At 38.3% G+C, this 15358-nt stretch overlaps 1 protein-coding gene across 1 annotated transcript; it reads right to left on the bottom strand.

Annotated features, from left to right (window-relative positions):
- Positions 1–4713: 4713 nt before the first annotated feature.
- Positions 4714–14491, bottom strand: LOC122967546 (NLR family CARD domain-containing protein 3-like). Its single transcript, XM_044332244.1, has 12 exons — positions 14413–14491; positions 13669–13996; positions 13453–13502; positions 12918–13154; positions 10722–12594; positions 10316–10489; positions 9967–10134; positions 9386–9559; positions 8387–8560; positions 7413–7586; positions 7209–7258; positions 4714–6029 (listed from the first exon to the last, which is right to left on the bottom strand). Exons 2-12 carry the CDS (start codon positions 13962–13964, stop codon positions 5515–5517), a joined length of 3885 nt encoding a protein of 1294 aa, XP_044188179.1. The 5' UTR covers positions 13965–13996; positions 14413–14491; the 3' UTR covers positions 4714–5514.
- Between the last annotated feature and the right edge of the window lie 867 nt (positions 14492–15358).

Genomic DNA, 15358 nt, shown 5'->3' with positions numbered 1-15358 from the left:
AGGAGATTTCCTCTCACAGCACAGAAACTTTCTGTTTGTCTTTATCAAAACCAAACACTGAGTGTGAACCTCCTAACCTATTTTTTGTGTGTGTTTTTTCTGAAGAAAAACATAAGCTTTGCTAAGAAGATCTGGATGGAGGCAGGAGGGAAAATCATGTCATCATCTGATCAGGGTTTTATAGGTGTCCATTTAACGTATTCTTCCTCTTTGGACTTTGCTTTATGGTTTAACGACAGAGGGATCAAAGAGGATTTTTGTGACCGACAAAAAGGCATATTGATATACTCATATATGAATCTCTGAGCAACCTCCTAATCTAAATTGAAAACATGCCATATACCATTTTTTTCTGTTCCTCGATGAGAACATTAGTCAAGGTAATAACATGACAAGCATTCATGCTGTTCTCATGGTTACAGTTAATCATTTATCATGTTGTTCAGTTGGCACACATCAAGAGGGTGGGTCTTATCTAATATGAGCCCATCAGAATGCTGATGCCAGAGGAAGAAAGTAGAGATAAGAATGCATGACATTGGCATACTGCTGATAGCAAGATAACTGTGGACTCCAAGACTGTGGACTGTGGAAGTTGACCCTCATCCCTGAATTATTTTGGTTTCATTTCTGTCTGAGTCTATTGACTAAATTGAAAAGTTTTCTATACAAGGTACAAACTTCAATGTTAAAGTTCACAAGGTTAAGATGACAAGTAAACCTCTGCCTTTAAATACACATTTATGAAAAGTATGATATTCCATAGACATCATCCATTTTACAGTACGGAAGGGACCAAAGAAGCAGGCTGCCATTCTGTCGATATGTCACTTTAAAACTTTAAAGGACACATTTGTTCCCTAAACACTCTCTCCGCTTCACGTCTGCTTTTTCTATCTGGCTGCTCTGCACCAGGGATGTGCAGAGAGCCCAGTTTTAGTATTTGTATCTATATTTGTTGAGGTGGCAAAATTATTTGTATTTGTATTCAAATAATATATGATACTAATATATAGAATAATGACTACTGAGCTAAAACTTTATTCATCGCCTCATTGCAGATAGATCTTTACCTATTTATACACCCATAACACAGAGACAGCACAGCATGTAACATGTAGGGAAGAACTTCAAAGGTGAGTCTTGCTTTGCACTTTTCATTTATTGCCTTTTTTTTACAACCTAACTTTGTGGAAAGGAGAAGGGGAACAACAGGTTATGGAGAGTCCCTTGGGAGCACTTCACGTGTGTCAGTAGCTCAGCTTTATCTCTGGGGAAAACCCCCAACTCCGGGAGTGATGTCCAAATTAGGAAATGTGCGTTATGTAGTGGGTGGATGTGATTCCTCTTCTTGAGACCTGCTGATTGACGTAACACCGGAGCAGAGGAGAGACTGAGATAGAGATGTAACCAACCTGCGTGCTGGTATTTGACATTGTTTTTTTCTCTTCCTGAAAACAAATAATTTTCCAAATATTTGTATGAAACAAATATTCGTAAAAACAAAACAAACAAAAAAAAACACCATTTGTGCTTTGCCGAATAATGTATTTGTATACGAGCACACTCCTAGCGAGCTGTCCCTGACCACTGCTCTCACCACTACATTTATTATTTTATTATTTAGAATAAGATTTCGTTTTATTTGATTCCTTATTTTATATTTTTTATTTTTTGCCATGCTTTTATTTTGCATGATTTTAGATTGTGTTTAGAATTGCTATTATTATTGTGCTTGCTTTTATATTTGTTGTTTGCATGCTTTTAGTTTGAATTCTGCCATGTTGAGACTATTTACTCCCTGCCACTGATTGCGAAACTTTTACACCTGCTTGAGCCTTTGTATTTGATAGACTGAAATAACCCAATGGGAGAAGAGACTGCTGCCCAAACCAGCCAACAACGCACCAGGAGGAGGGACTTAACATTCGGGACATAAATAAAGGCCGGGGAAAACCAACATGGCAGCGCGCAGGAGAGGAGAATTACAGGAAGGAATCAAAAGCCAGGGAGAGCGAGAGCAGTGCCAGAGAGAACCAGAGCAGTGCCAGAGAGAGCCAGAGCAGAACCAGAGCAGAGACAGCATACTACAGCGCGATATACGATGGGCAGAGTTCTAACTCTGCCCGAAATCGTGAGTGCAAAAAAAAGAGTACGCTTGGGCTCAGTGCAGTGTTGTGTTCGTGAGGGCGAGTTACTACCAATTTTGTCCTTGTGTTTTTAGTGAGCAGCGTTGGCCAGCGGCCCGTGTGGGGTGACGGCGGCTTCAAGAAGACAGAGTGGACTGCTGATGAGCCGCCACCATGAGGAAAGGGCTTGCATCTCCTCCACCTCTGGAGCAACAGGGTCAGTCACCGACAGGCTTGCCAGGGCCTGCCGCTCTGGACTATTCCTCTTCCTCAAATTGGACTGTGTGCAACAGCATTAAGGACTCTTACCTGGGTTGGGCTTCTTGGAGTGCATTTTAATTTTATAGTTTTAGTATTTCTTAGTTTTAGCATTTTATAGTTTTAGTATTTCTTTAGATTTGGCATTTTATAGTTTTAGTATTTTTAGTTTCACTATGTTATAGTTTAATCTACACTTTAGTAATTTGTAGATTTAGTATATATTTTATTTCAGTATTAGTTTTAGTAGTGTATTTATAGTTTTTTTTTTAGTCTAGTTTTTAATTTATTGTATTATCCTGGCAATAAATAATCCTTGACTGGATATAGTTCTGTTGTCTTCCTTGGTTGCCATACTGTTGCTCTCCACCCCATGGTCTTTGCATCTCTCACAGAAAGATCCACTGTAATAAATATGACAAATACTGTGTGAAAAAAAAGGTTAGGGTTAGGGTTAGGGTTCTTAGTTCTTGATTTATTTATGTGCAAATCAAAATGTTGAAGACAAGTTCTTGTATTATTGACTGAAAACAAAATTTAACAAAAAAGCCACTTATTCACAAAATGAAATAGTCATGTTCTTGCAGAGGTGAGGGACGCTGGTTAGGGACTGGCACTTGTGCTGCCAGTCTGTCCTTGTAGTGCTGACCTCCACATTCATCCCTTTGCACAGGATCCTTCAGCCGGCTCCAGGATGTCCCCAGCAGTGATGCAGATGTATGGAGCACTGCACACACTGCCATGACCTTTGGAGCAAAGGTGTGATCCACTTCCAGGGCTTTGAAGAACATCCTTCGCCACCGTGCCTTCATCATGCCAAAGGCCCTCTCTATAATGGCCCAGGCCCTTGAATGGTAAGTGTTGAAGCGCGCCTGCACTCTTCCTCTCACCGGTTCATGGTATGGAGTAATGAGGGTGATTAGTGCAGTCAGACATGGGTACCCACCATCCCTCACGATGAAGTACCCAGCAGGTGGGTAAGAGCCCCTGACAAACACTGGACTATTTCTTATCACCTTGGTGTCATGGACTGAACCAGGGTAACCAACAAATATGTCCAGATATTTACCAGTGATGTCACAGATTGCCTGAAGCTGGACAGAGTGGAACATTTTCCTGTTGAAGTAATCTTCTGTGTGTGGACTATGGGGATCTTTAATGCGGATGTGGCATCCATCAATGGCTCCCACACAGTGACTGAAGGCTGGGCTGTTAGCAAGTTGTTGGAAGCCATGGCCAACTTCAGCACACTGTGTCAGTGTGGGGAAATGGACCGCTATGCTTAGGAGAGCCAGGATTGCATCACACATCGGATGGACATTATCAAACACGGTTGTCTTTAGCACATCGAAGACCCGGGAGACAATGCTATAAGACAGTCGCATGTGCCAGCCAGTAGACCACCAGGAGGACCTCCATACATTGCCCCCAGCCATGGGTCTTCTCCCTCTTGAGAAGGGCCATCAGTGCAGTGCAACAATAGATTCCCTAGACAGGCGGCAGTCAAAGCTCATGTCTTTAGACAGATCTAAATAGGTCTGTACAATAGGGACATGGTGGTTGGGTGTGGCATATATTTTGCTCCTCTCCTGTGAAAGACAAAATAAAGTTTCAATAGAATGAAGTGTAAATAACTAGTGTGCTGTTTTTTCCATTTTTTTTTTCATTTTTGAACCTAATGATGCATTATCTTTGTGTAAGGCAAAACAACAGCTATATTCTGTGTAGAAACACATTTGATATGCAAGAACAATTTCAGTTATGCTTTGATAGTATGTTCAATTGAATCATGCCCTGTGATCTATGTCCAAAACAAATCAGCATCATCTTACCATTTGTGAACACAATGCCATGAGCCTCTGCAGTCATACCTTCCTCTTGTGAATGTTTCTTATGTTTCACTGTAAGGTGAACTACACAGCGGTGAGCTCCATATCTCCCAATATGCTGTATTACTCTGATACTCCCCAGCTACCCTTTTATAGGCCACTAATTGAAGATGGGCTCATTGGGATATATACTACTCAGCCTGGTAGACGGGTTATTGGCCAATCGTTGAGTGCAGTAATGTTAGGCCCTTGATTATCTGATAGTAATATCTTTGGGGAATAAACTATTTTGTCACATTACATAGCCTGTATCAACCATCACAACTTCAAAGCACAATCAATTCAACATTTCATGGTGTTAACTGAGTAACAGTTACAGTAACAGTGACTGTGTAGTGATTCTTAAGCTATCATATGCATGGCTAATAATGGCATAGTAACCATAACACAGAAGCCTGTCTTTCAAGAAAAAGGGATATGAGACATTTAGTCAGATGATGTTTTTAATTCGACATAAACTTAAACACAAACACAAACTTAAGAATGATGATATGTACAGTAGTAGATTTGTAGGCTTAACATGTTATAACTATCTTGCATACATTTAACATTTATTTTCATACAATAATTAAGATTCAGGAGACAAATGTGTGAAATAAAAAAGTATAAATGTAGAAAAGAAATGTTAAAATTTTCCCCTATTTTGTAGTTCCTTTCACTTCCAAGAACTACCATTCCTGAGGAAAGTATAGTCACATATGTGCTTCTATTGATATACAGTCACCAGGTGCTTATTTTCAATTACAAGCGAGGATCTGGCCCAAGTGGGAGTAACAATGTCCACCTAAGATCCCACCCTTCTCCATGCAGGTACCCCAACCTGCCAGAGAGAGTCACTAGTGCAGTGACAGGGACAGGAACCCTAACTGGCTTCCCAACTGCTGGAAAATAAACCTGACTCTGTGCTGTGGGCAAGTGTTTGGTTCTTGCCCTGCCCATCCAATAAATAAGTCTCAGTATTAGTCATTTTAAATGGTTTTCCTTTAAACATTAAATGTATACACAAAATAAATTTTAAACCCTTTCACATGTTGACAGGTTTTTTTCAACTAATTTCCCTCATGAGAATTAGTGAAACTGCATCTTATATCATCTTATCTTTGACATCAGTGAAGATTCATTTTAATATTAAATATTGTATGACTGTATTTTATGTATTGTATCAATTTTTTGAATGTAGCTAGAAGGGATTAGCTCTTTATGGCTGTACATATGATGTTTCCATAAAGATTTTTTGTTTACTTTATTTTACAGATGTGAATCGATCCATCCTGCAAACTGAAACCAGGATGGAGCGGTTCAGTGAAAGTTGTACGTACAGTGTACAGGTGGGCCAGTGCATCAGGAAAGACCTTAAAAAAAGACAAAATGCCTGCTGGCCAATCCAGATACACTCCTATGGTACATTTGGAGGTAGCACACATAAACTCTGTACAGATATCATTATGATAAAAGCTACCTTTACTAAACCAGCACCAAGACTTTTCATTTTTTCCCAAAGTAAATGCTTTTGAACAATCTCCCTTCCTGTCTATACTTTTGTAGGCCACTCCAACATCAGCTGAAACACACTCAGTTTCCCAGTAATGGCGACCTGTCAGACCCTCTTCACACAGGACTTGAATATCATCAAATCTGTCTGGATGATCAGGATATGCTTGCTCCTCTCTAACATATTTTGCTTTTGTGTTCTCCTCTGACAAAATTATATTCAAGCCTGCTGTGTTGGGGTCCAGCGTCAGATCACAGGCATCTGCAAACAAGACAGAAGTAACAAGTCATTAATGAAGTACTGTTGCTGTGTGATTATGGTTTTTGAACTCTGACTTTTGGGTTCTTTAATTTTTTTCCCAGGTGTGCAGAGTGCAGACCAGCCAATTAACTCTGGTCAGTATCTGATTATCTGTACATAGTCACTCATTTCTATGGAAGGTGAGTAATGCAGGGTGGGAACAACCGAGTGATACTTTTCTCAAGTGTAAGATGCTCAGATTGTAACTGATGTGGAAACGAACATTAAAACAAGGTGCCCATAAGAACATTAAAAGAGGTTTTCCTGACTATAATCATTCCTTCAGGTAATTCTGGCTATTACAAGATCCCCTTCAAAATCAATGATGGTGGCCACAGTCATTCTGTGTAAAAATGCATTTGAAGGGTTATCTGAACCCTATATGAGGCTTCAGCAGTCCTAGTCATATCAAGTGGATATCTGCCACATTTACAGTCTTTTTAGCATCAAATTCCCTCTTTGTGTTTCCTCAGACAGTGTCTCCCTGTTGAGCTGCGGTGGAAGTATACTAACAACAAGAGGGACTAATTTTTGTAACACAACATTACAAGACTATAATGTTGAAAGTTTGACTAATTTAGACAACTGAGGCTTCTTATTAGCTTCAGATAAACTTTTAAATACATTTTTGCACAGAAAGAGGCTTGTGGATTTTGGCCCCCATCCCTTACATTGTAAGTACATTATGGAGGGATATTCTAATGGCCAGTATGAACAGGAGGAACGATGATGGCAAGAAAAACTTATTTCAGTGTCCCTTTGGGTACCTGTTGTTGCTTTAAGATAGACTTGAAAAACTGTGAATCTATCCTTTAAACTGACTAAAAACAAACTCTGAAAAAATACTTAAAAACAGCTCACCCTGTGGTAAGTGACCATGGCTGAGCTTGATAGTACACTTGATAGTCCTTATATAAAAAATAACAGTCAAACTGAAGTGGCATACTCTATCTCTGCCTGGCCATTATTATTATATATAAGGTTATCTTGTGTATCATCACTAATAAATATACAGCAATATATCACAGTGATATCAGCATCAGCATTTTAGGACTTTCACAAAACTTGGATATGCTGCTTGTCACAACATGCAGCATATCAACAACATTAGCATTTCATTAGAAATACTTATATTCTTACACTGTCTCAGTAGTTTCAAGTCACACCAACATTCTTCATTATGGTCCACACTGAAAGAAAAAAGAGAATGAGATTCCACACCTCTTAAGCATCAAAAAATATTGTCATGCATGCACTTCAAATCAAATGAATGAAGTGAATCTTGCACATTAATTTTGGAATAATGGTGGAAGTGTCTCTGTTAGACAGCCTGTTTCAGCATACTTGAGTGTCTCCAGACTGCACTGTGAATCCCTCTGTATTTCAGTCAGCAGCTTGACTCCTTCATTTGTGAGGTGATTAAAGCTCAGGTCCAGCTCCTTGAGGCTGCACTGATCAGACCTCAGAACTGAGGCAAGGGAGGCACATCCATCTCGTGTCACTTTGCAGAATGACAGCCTGCAGATATTGAACAACTGACATTTTAGGTGTGTGGTAGATGCCCTCATCAGCAGCAATTTTAACTTGTTAAACATGACGTGAGACCCATTTGATTAGTCATTTATCAGGCTCTCTCTTTGGACTTCTTGACATGGCACAAGGCAGCCTAAAGGAAACAAAGTATCCGAAGCAAAGCATTCTTACCCTTAAATGATAAGGCAAGCATCATTATATCATTTCATTATTAAATAATAAATTAGATTAAATAATCCCCTGAAGTGACTACAACAAATAATGCAGTCATCCTACTAATGTAATAACAAGCAACTCTGGGGCAGAAAACGAATTGCCACAATGCCACAGTAGCTTATATATGAACATTTGTAGCTTTTACAAATAAAGAAACTTGTTGGTCAAGTAAAATTAACTTTAGAAATAATTCTGTATGTGACAATAGTACTCACAAATGTATATAGTCTATTCTCACTGATAAATAAATAGAATGAAAAAAAATATTGTAGACACCTTTCTTTATGATGCAATACAATTCAACAACATCAATGCCTCCACAATACATAAAACTTCAGACATTTAAAACTCTCTTGAACTGTTTTAAAAGCTGAACATGATAACATCAATGAGTGTAGGATTTAGAGTAGGGTTGTTGTATGGTCTCACAGTGACATTATACTTGGAAATCTGTCTACAGTTCCATTACCTAAAAGAGCAAAGCTGTTGGGACGTTGTATTGCAAGGAGATGGATCCCAACATTTTGTCATGTCAATTAGTAAAGTCAATGAATAATTATTACACTGACCTTAGTGTTTTCAAACCACAGTGTGGATTCATCAGCACATCACAGAGCATCATCGTGCCTGAGTCCTGCATGTTGTTGTAGCTCAGGCCCAGTTCTCTCAGCTGGGAAGGTTTGGAGGTCAGTGCTGAGGCCAACGTCTTACAGCCTTTCTCGGTGAGTTTGTTGTGACTGAGACTGAATGACAGTGTAGAAACATAATTTAGTTGCTTAATATTATACAAGAAATTTTAAGATTTTTTACATGTGAAAAATTATTTACTAATGTAGCTGTTGGGGTTTTTTGTATTATATGAATAATTTAAGAGTAGGCTTAAAACTTTCCTTTTTGATAAAGCTTATAGTTAGCGCTGACCAGGCTTGCCTTGGACCAGCCCCTAATTATGCTGCTATAGGTCTAGACTGCTGGGGGACTTCCCATGATGCACTGAGCTCCTCTCTCCTCCTCCTATCTGTCTGTATGCATCTGTATGCATTAATGCATGTTACTAATTTGGCTTCTTCCCTGGAGTTTTTTTTTTAGCTTGTGCTTTCTCATCCGCAGAAGATCCCCAGGAATCTTAATCATTTCATCAATACATTCCTTGCAGTGGGTACATTCCTAGGGTTCCTCCAATTTTGCATTATACATCTTGTAGCTGTGATAAGACCAACTTTTAAACTATTGAATTTGTTATTGAACAATCCCAGATCATGTGCAAATATGTACCCAGCTCACTCTTAAACTTTATTAGCAATTCCCATTTTGTGAAGTCTAGTTGTTGTCCAGTAATACCTGTGTAGGCCTACTATTTTATATTGGATATATTTCCTTCTAGCTTCCCTGATGCTTTTTCACAACTCAGTTCCCCTCACTTGAAGAAATTAACATAATTTTGCCTAATATCATACTTCCTAAAATACATTTGGATTTATTCTTTTATTTTGAATAAAGTTACAATTGTGATTGAGACTTATTTTTATTTATTTTTAAATGCAATGAAATATAATGCCATCATTTACCTCAATGCCTTCAATGTACAATTTATGCTCATCAGTCCAGGAGAGAGAATCTCCATTTCTGAGTCTTTAAAATTGGTGTAACTCAGATCCAGCTCTCGCAGGTAACATGTGGTGGATGTGAATGCTGTCACCAATTCTTCACAGATCTCTGCAGTCTTTAGATTTCGGTTCAGCCTTTTGGTACAGAGATGATACACATAATATAATATGAGAAACACATAAATAAGTCATATTGTCCAACTCTACCAAAGTGACTGGTGAACCAAAACAATGAGCTGAAAGCTGCTGGAAGATGAATTTAAATGTACAGTGGGTGTTGATTCTCAGTAGGATTGGCAACAATTTTACATTGCAGAGAGTAATTTGATTTAATATTAATATGGTAATATTGCCTTACAGAACTTTAACAACAATAATATATCCATTAAGAAGTATTAATTTGAGCTGTTTTACCAGGACAGCTAGTCGATGTGGATGACAGAGTTTTTGTAAAACATGGCATTGTCGAGAAATCAGATGCAGAACCTTGTCTTCACAATTAATACTTCAGTGTTGAGAGGAATGATAAGTCTGAGACTGACCTCAGCTTCTCCAGTTTAGGGCTGCTTAGCCCAACAGAAAGCACAGAGCGTAGTGAGCCCATCAGTATGTTGCCACTCAGCTCCAGTTCTCTTAGATCTGACAGGACTGATTTGATAGCTGATGCCAAATTTTCACATAATTCTTGTTCTTGTAGCCTACCTGAGAGACTACAAACACAAGGGACAAGAAAGGAATTAAAGGGCTCTGTCTGTTTTCATAGAACTTGAGATATAGCAAAACTACCATTGTTTTTTTATTATTTTCACCTGCAGACAAATGTATAACAAAAATAGAAGAACAGAAAAGAAATGCCAAAACAATCACATTAAGAATACTAGTTTCACTAACCTGAAAGCTTCTAATTTACACTGAGAGTTTATCAGTCCATCAATCAAGATCTTTACATATTGCTGAAAAAGTTCTACATTCATCAGATGCAGTTCGGTCAGCGCAGAGTTTGGCATTCGAAGAGCTGAAGAAATGGTTTCAGAAATCCAAGTATCGAGAGACACCCCTGAGAGTCTGCGGAAATGAAAAAAGACAATCATGCAAGATTCATAAAGTTTTAGATGCATAAAATTGATTAATGTCACTCACTATGCTGGATACTATATTAATAAACTTGAGTAATCCTACATTTCAGCTCACATGGCACACGTCATTTTCATGACTTATTTTACTGTGAAGTGACTGACAGTAAAGTGATTGCATGCAGTGAATGCAGATATTTCATGGTATAAATTAACCAACTCACCTTACTTTTCTGCTGTTCCTCACAGCTGGGATAAGCCTAAAAACACCTTTTCTTGATGGTCTGTATTTTCTCAGGTTGAATTCATCTAGAGGTGTATTTGACATCAGAATTGAGTCGGCCAGAGCTGAGCACTGAGCAGGGGAGAGCTGTGTTTCTGGACTGTGGTTTGGTTTCAGATACTGCCGCACGGTGTCATGTAAGGAACTGTCTTTCAGCTCGATCAGGCAGTGAACAAGATTCAGACATCTTTCAGGGGAGCAGTCTAATAAGTCCATTTCTTTTAGAATAATTCTAATTTCCTCAATAACACCAGAGTGTTCCTCTTTCTGCTGAATCAAGCCTTGAAGCAGTTCTTGTGTTGATTGCAGAGACATGCCAATGAGGAATCTGAGGAACATGTCCAGTTCTCCTGTCTTTCTCGAAGTTGAATTACCTATTGCAATTTCCATCAGCTCATTCAAAGGAAGATCAACTGGATCTGCATCCAAAATAGACTTGAGCTCTTCCTCAGACCCTTTCAGCAGGAAATCCTTGAGGCTTGGAGAATCTATTGTTTTACTTGCAAAACTATGGTACACAAAGACAGCAGCAAAGTACTCCTGAACTGTCAGATGCACAAAGCAGTAGAGTTTCTTTTTATTGAAAGCACCCTCTTCTTTGAATATCTCTGTGCACAACCCACAGTGAACTCCTATTTTTTCTATGCCAACACCATATTTTTCCAGTTCCTTGACAGTGAATATGATATTGCCTTTTTCCAATTGCTCAAATGCCAATCTGCCTAATTTCAAAAGGAATTCTTTATTTGACTCGAAGATGTCCTCTGGATCTGACTTACTCTGTTTGTCATACTTTTCAGTAGCGACCTGCATCTGAATGACAAGGAAGTATGAGTACATCTCAGTAAGAGTTGTGGGTATCTTTATGTTTTCATCTTGAGTGTTGTCCACTTTCAGCAGCAAATACACAAGGACTTTTGCAGCAATCCAACAGAAGATAGGTATGTGACACATGATGTATAAGCTTCGGGACATCGTAACGTGGTTAACAACTCTTTCAGCAACTGCCTCGTCCTCAATTCTCTTCCTGAAGTACTGTATTTTTTGTGGATCATTAAATCCTCTGACCTCAGTCCACTGGTATACATACTGTCGAGGGATGCGTTGAACTGCTCCTGGTCTTGAGGTTATCCAGACAAGTGCAGAGGGAAGAAGATGTTCCCGAATGAGGTTTGTCACCAGAGTGTCCACCGATGATTTCTTGGTGGCATCTGTCAATCTTTTGGTTGTTTTGAAATCTAAGTGTAGCTGGGTTTCATCTAGCCCATCAAAAATGAACAAAACTTTGTGATAAGCAAATATTTTTGCAACCTCTATGTGTTTAAGATCTGGATGGAATTCTGTCACCAGTGTCTCAAGGCTAAACGGGTCATCTATGACTAAATTTAGCTCCCTGAAGGGGAGCACGAAGATGAAGTCCAAGTCCTGGTTGGCTCTCCCATCTGCCCAATCAAGAATGAACTTCTTCACAGAGACGGTTTTTCCAATGCCAGCAATTCCCTTTGTCATCACGGTCCTGATAACTCTCTTTTCTCTTCTGTCTTGCCCAGATGACACACTATCTTTAAATATGTCATTACAGTGGATTTTAGTACCCTCAGATATCTGATTCCTCGCCTTATCTTCAATTTCCCAGATTTCATGTTCTTTATTAACATGCTTGCTCTCTCCCCGTATAATGTGAAGCTCTGTGTAAATTTTGTCCAATGATTTTTCATCTTTACGATCTGTTTCAGTGCCTTCAAGCTCATATGTAAACCTTTCCCTCAGATGTGCTTTGTACTTTTTGATAACTGCTTCAATGACTTCTTCTGCTGCAGTGAAAGAATAACAAAAAAGTGATGTCAAAACATAACCAAGGCAGTTTCTTGTGGAACACAACATTTTTTAAAAAAGTGCATTTAATCTTGTTAATATAATATAATTGCAACAATGTTTTGTACACTGAACTATGCCATTAAATGCAAAATAGACTAAATGTCCGGGTCAGTGTTTTATGGCTTTTTGGCATCTGACATTTTCACGGAGGACAATTCATTATTATTATTATTACTAATCATTACAAAGATAAAATTGATTGAACTAAAAATTGAATCATAATGCTTACTAAAGAGAACTTTACAGAGGTCAGACTTACTTTCACAGATTTTGGGCTGAATTTCCTTGAGGATTCTGCTGAAGACAGATTTGGCTTTTGTAGATGTGAGGGCGCTGTACAGCACCCTCATCTGCTCCTGGGTGGTTCTGGCAGCCTGAATGTTGGAGTACATCTCTTTATGGATGATGCGCCGCTGAAGCATCTCGTCCGCTACTAGCATCACCAATGTGACACTCTGAATGAGCCTAGCCCTGTTGTTGTCTACCCAATCAGCTTCTTGAAAGAAGTAACAAACACATGATGGCACAGCTCATTATAACTGGACTTGGATATCTATTATAAACATGCAGCACTACTAATGGCCTCTAAAGCATGTACAAATGCATAATTTTTTTGTGACTTTTATTTTATGATAAAGTGATTTTAAAAGTTAAGACCAATTAAAATCAAGACCTTATATATGTAAATATGATTTTATATGAATGAATGAAAATGAGCATTAACACAACAATATACTGTATGTATAGGATTCTTTGCCTCAATAAAAAAAATATGTGGAGAAAAGAAAACTCACCTTTCTCTTCTGTCCCTGAATCAGAATCGTGTGTTTCAGAGAGGCGACAACTGACAAACAATGAAGACAACTATGCTTTACAGAGTTGACAGTGATAACAATAATTGTTTTTATATTTGTTTATATTTATCATATATTCATATATAATTTCAGTTATTTATGTACACTGGTTTGGTGTATTATATCAAGTTAATGTGAAATTCATGTAAGCCTCACCTTGTGGCGTTAACCTCAGCTTCACAAACAGTACAGTCATGTGCCAGAGTGACATTCTTCTCCCTGCAACCAATTTTTTCAGAAGCAGTCTCTTCTTCTTGCCTCCCTGAAGTCTCATCCTCTGTTCTCTGCTTTACAGCTCCACCCTCCTCCTGCACAGATGGCCTTTTTTGGAGGGGAGGAGACTTCTCTTCACATTTCACTGTGGTGGGAACTTCCTCTTTCTCTTGGTCAGGTTTGTAACACTCCTCCTCCTTTATTTTACCCCTCCAGAGTGTAGAACATTTGCTCCCCATAATGTTATTTCTTCAGCCTCAGCTCAGTGAACCTGTCATTTGAAAATAATTTTTGTGTTGGTACAAATACCATGCTCAATTATGAACATCCTTAGAGCAGCCAATCATGCAGTTAAAAGACAATGTAGTGGATTTACAAAAGTGAAAGTAATGAAAACTTTTTGTTTGCATTCATCTTGTGTTGTACTATACATACTGTTTCATAAATGTGATTTGTAACAATTCTAGTTTAAATAGAAATGAATTATTTTTCGGCATTTTAATCTTTCTACAGACACGTGTACATTCATAAACTTTCTGTGCTCAAAGTAAAAGTATTGTTTGTTTGGTCTGAACAGTTATTCTTTGACACTCTAAAATAATTCCTGATGCTTTTTTTAATATGTAAAACACATGTTTTGTACACACACACAAACACGCACAAATACATTCAAATGTGTTGTTTTACCTGTCTGCCTGTGGTAAGCTGCAGCAGCAAATAAGCCCATGATGAATTTTGAATGCATGTGCTTGCATTAACATGAGAATGATACTGACAAGTATAATACACAGGAAGCAAGCCTTTTGTGGGTGGACCACTGTATGTGTGGGGGGGAGGGTGGAAGAGGGAGAGAGAGAGAGAGAGAGAAGACTTTCCCATTGCAGAACAGTAACTCTCACTGTTTCTCTTTATCATACTCTTTATCAACACTGCACAGTGCCCTGAGTGTGAACCTCCTAACCTCCTCACTTTTTTTTTGTTTTTTCAGAAGAAAAACATACTTCCATCAAAGTTTAGTGCACAGTCAAACAGCCTTCAAGTCCATTTGGGCTGTAGTGTGTGTTTGTCTAAGATTTCCTGGTTAATCTATTGTCTGGCATGAATTTAACAAAACAGGATACAGTATGTTGTGAATCATTATCCAGACATTCATAGTCATGTATGCTGTAAGTAAGCATTGTACAGCATGTGGTAGCTACAGTATCACATAAAAAGAGAGATGATGGCCCTGCTGTAGTGACAGTAACAGCAACACAGAATTACCCTATTAAATAACTGCATAATTACACTGAATTGTTTTACTTGACATTTCACTGAAAATTAGCCTGTGAATCTTCTTTATATGTCACATGGTAATCCAGAATTATTATTATTATTATTCTTGTAAATTTTAATAACTACATTTTGTAATTTTATTTATGCTGTGCTAAGCAGATTGTGATGGAGGCAGGAGGAAAAATCACGTCATAATCTGATCATGATTTTATAGGTGCCTATATAACATCTTTGCCATCTTTGGACATTGCTTTATGGTTTGACAACATTGCACATGATTTTGTGACTGACAAAATGGCATGTTGATCTACTCATATACAAATATTTTAACAACCTCTTAATCTAAAGTGAAAACATG

The sequence above is a fragment of the Thunnus albacares genome, chromosome 17, assembly GCF_914725855.1.
Source record: "Thunnus albacares chromosome 17, fThuAlb1.1, whole genome shotgun sequence".
Lineage (NCBI taxonomy): Eukaryota > Metazoa > Chordata > Actinopteri > Scombriformes > Scombridae > Thunnus > Thunnus albacares.
The sequence above is the reverse complement of the archived record's forward strand: the minus strand, read 5'-3'. Positions and strand labels throughout refer to the sequence as shown.

Bases quoted from the DNA above. Each gene is read 5' to 3' on its own strand.
- LOC122967546 (XM_044332244.1), bottom strand. From the start codon at position 13,964: ATGGGGAGCAAATGTTCTACACTCTGGAGGGGTAAAATAAAGGAGGAG. The intron at 13,155-13,452 runs GTGAGTTTTCTT...ACTTCTTTCAAG, and splicing joins TTCAGGGACAGAAGAGAAAG to AAGCTGATTGGGTAGACAAC. The intron at 9,560-9,966 runs GTCAGTCTCAGA...CTGTACCAAAAG, and splicing joins CCTAAACTGGAGAAGCTGAG to GCTGAACCGAAATCTAAAGA.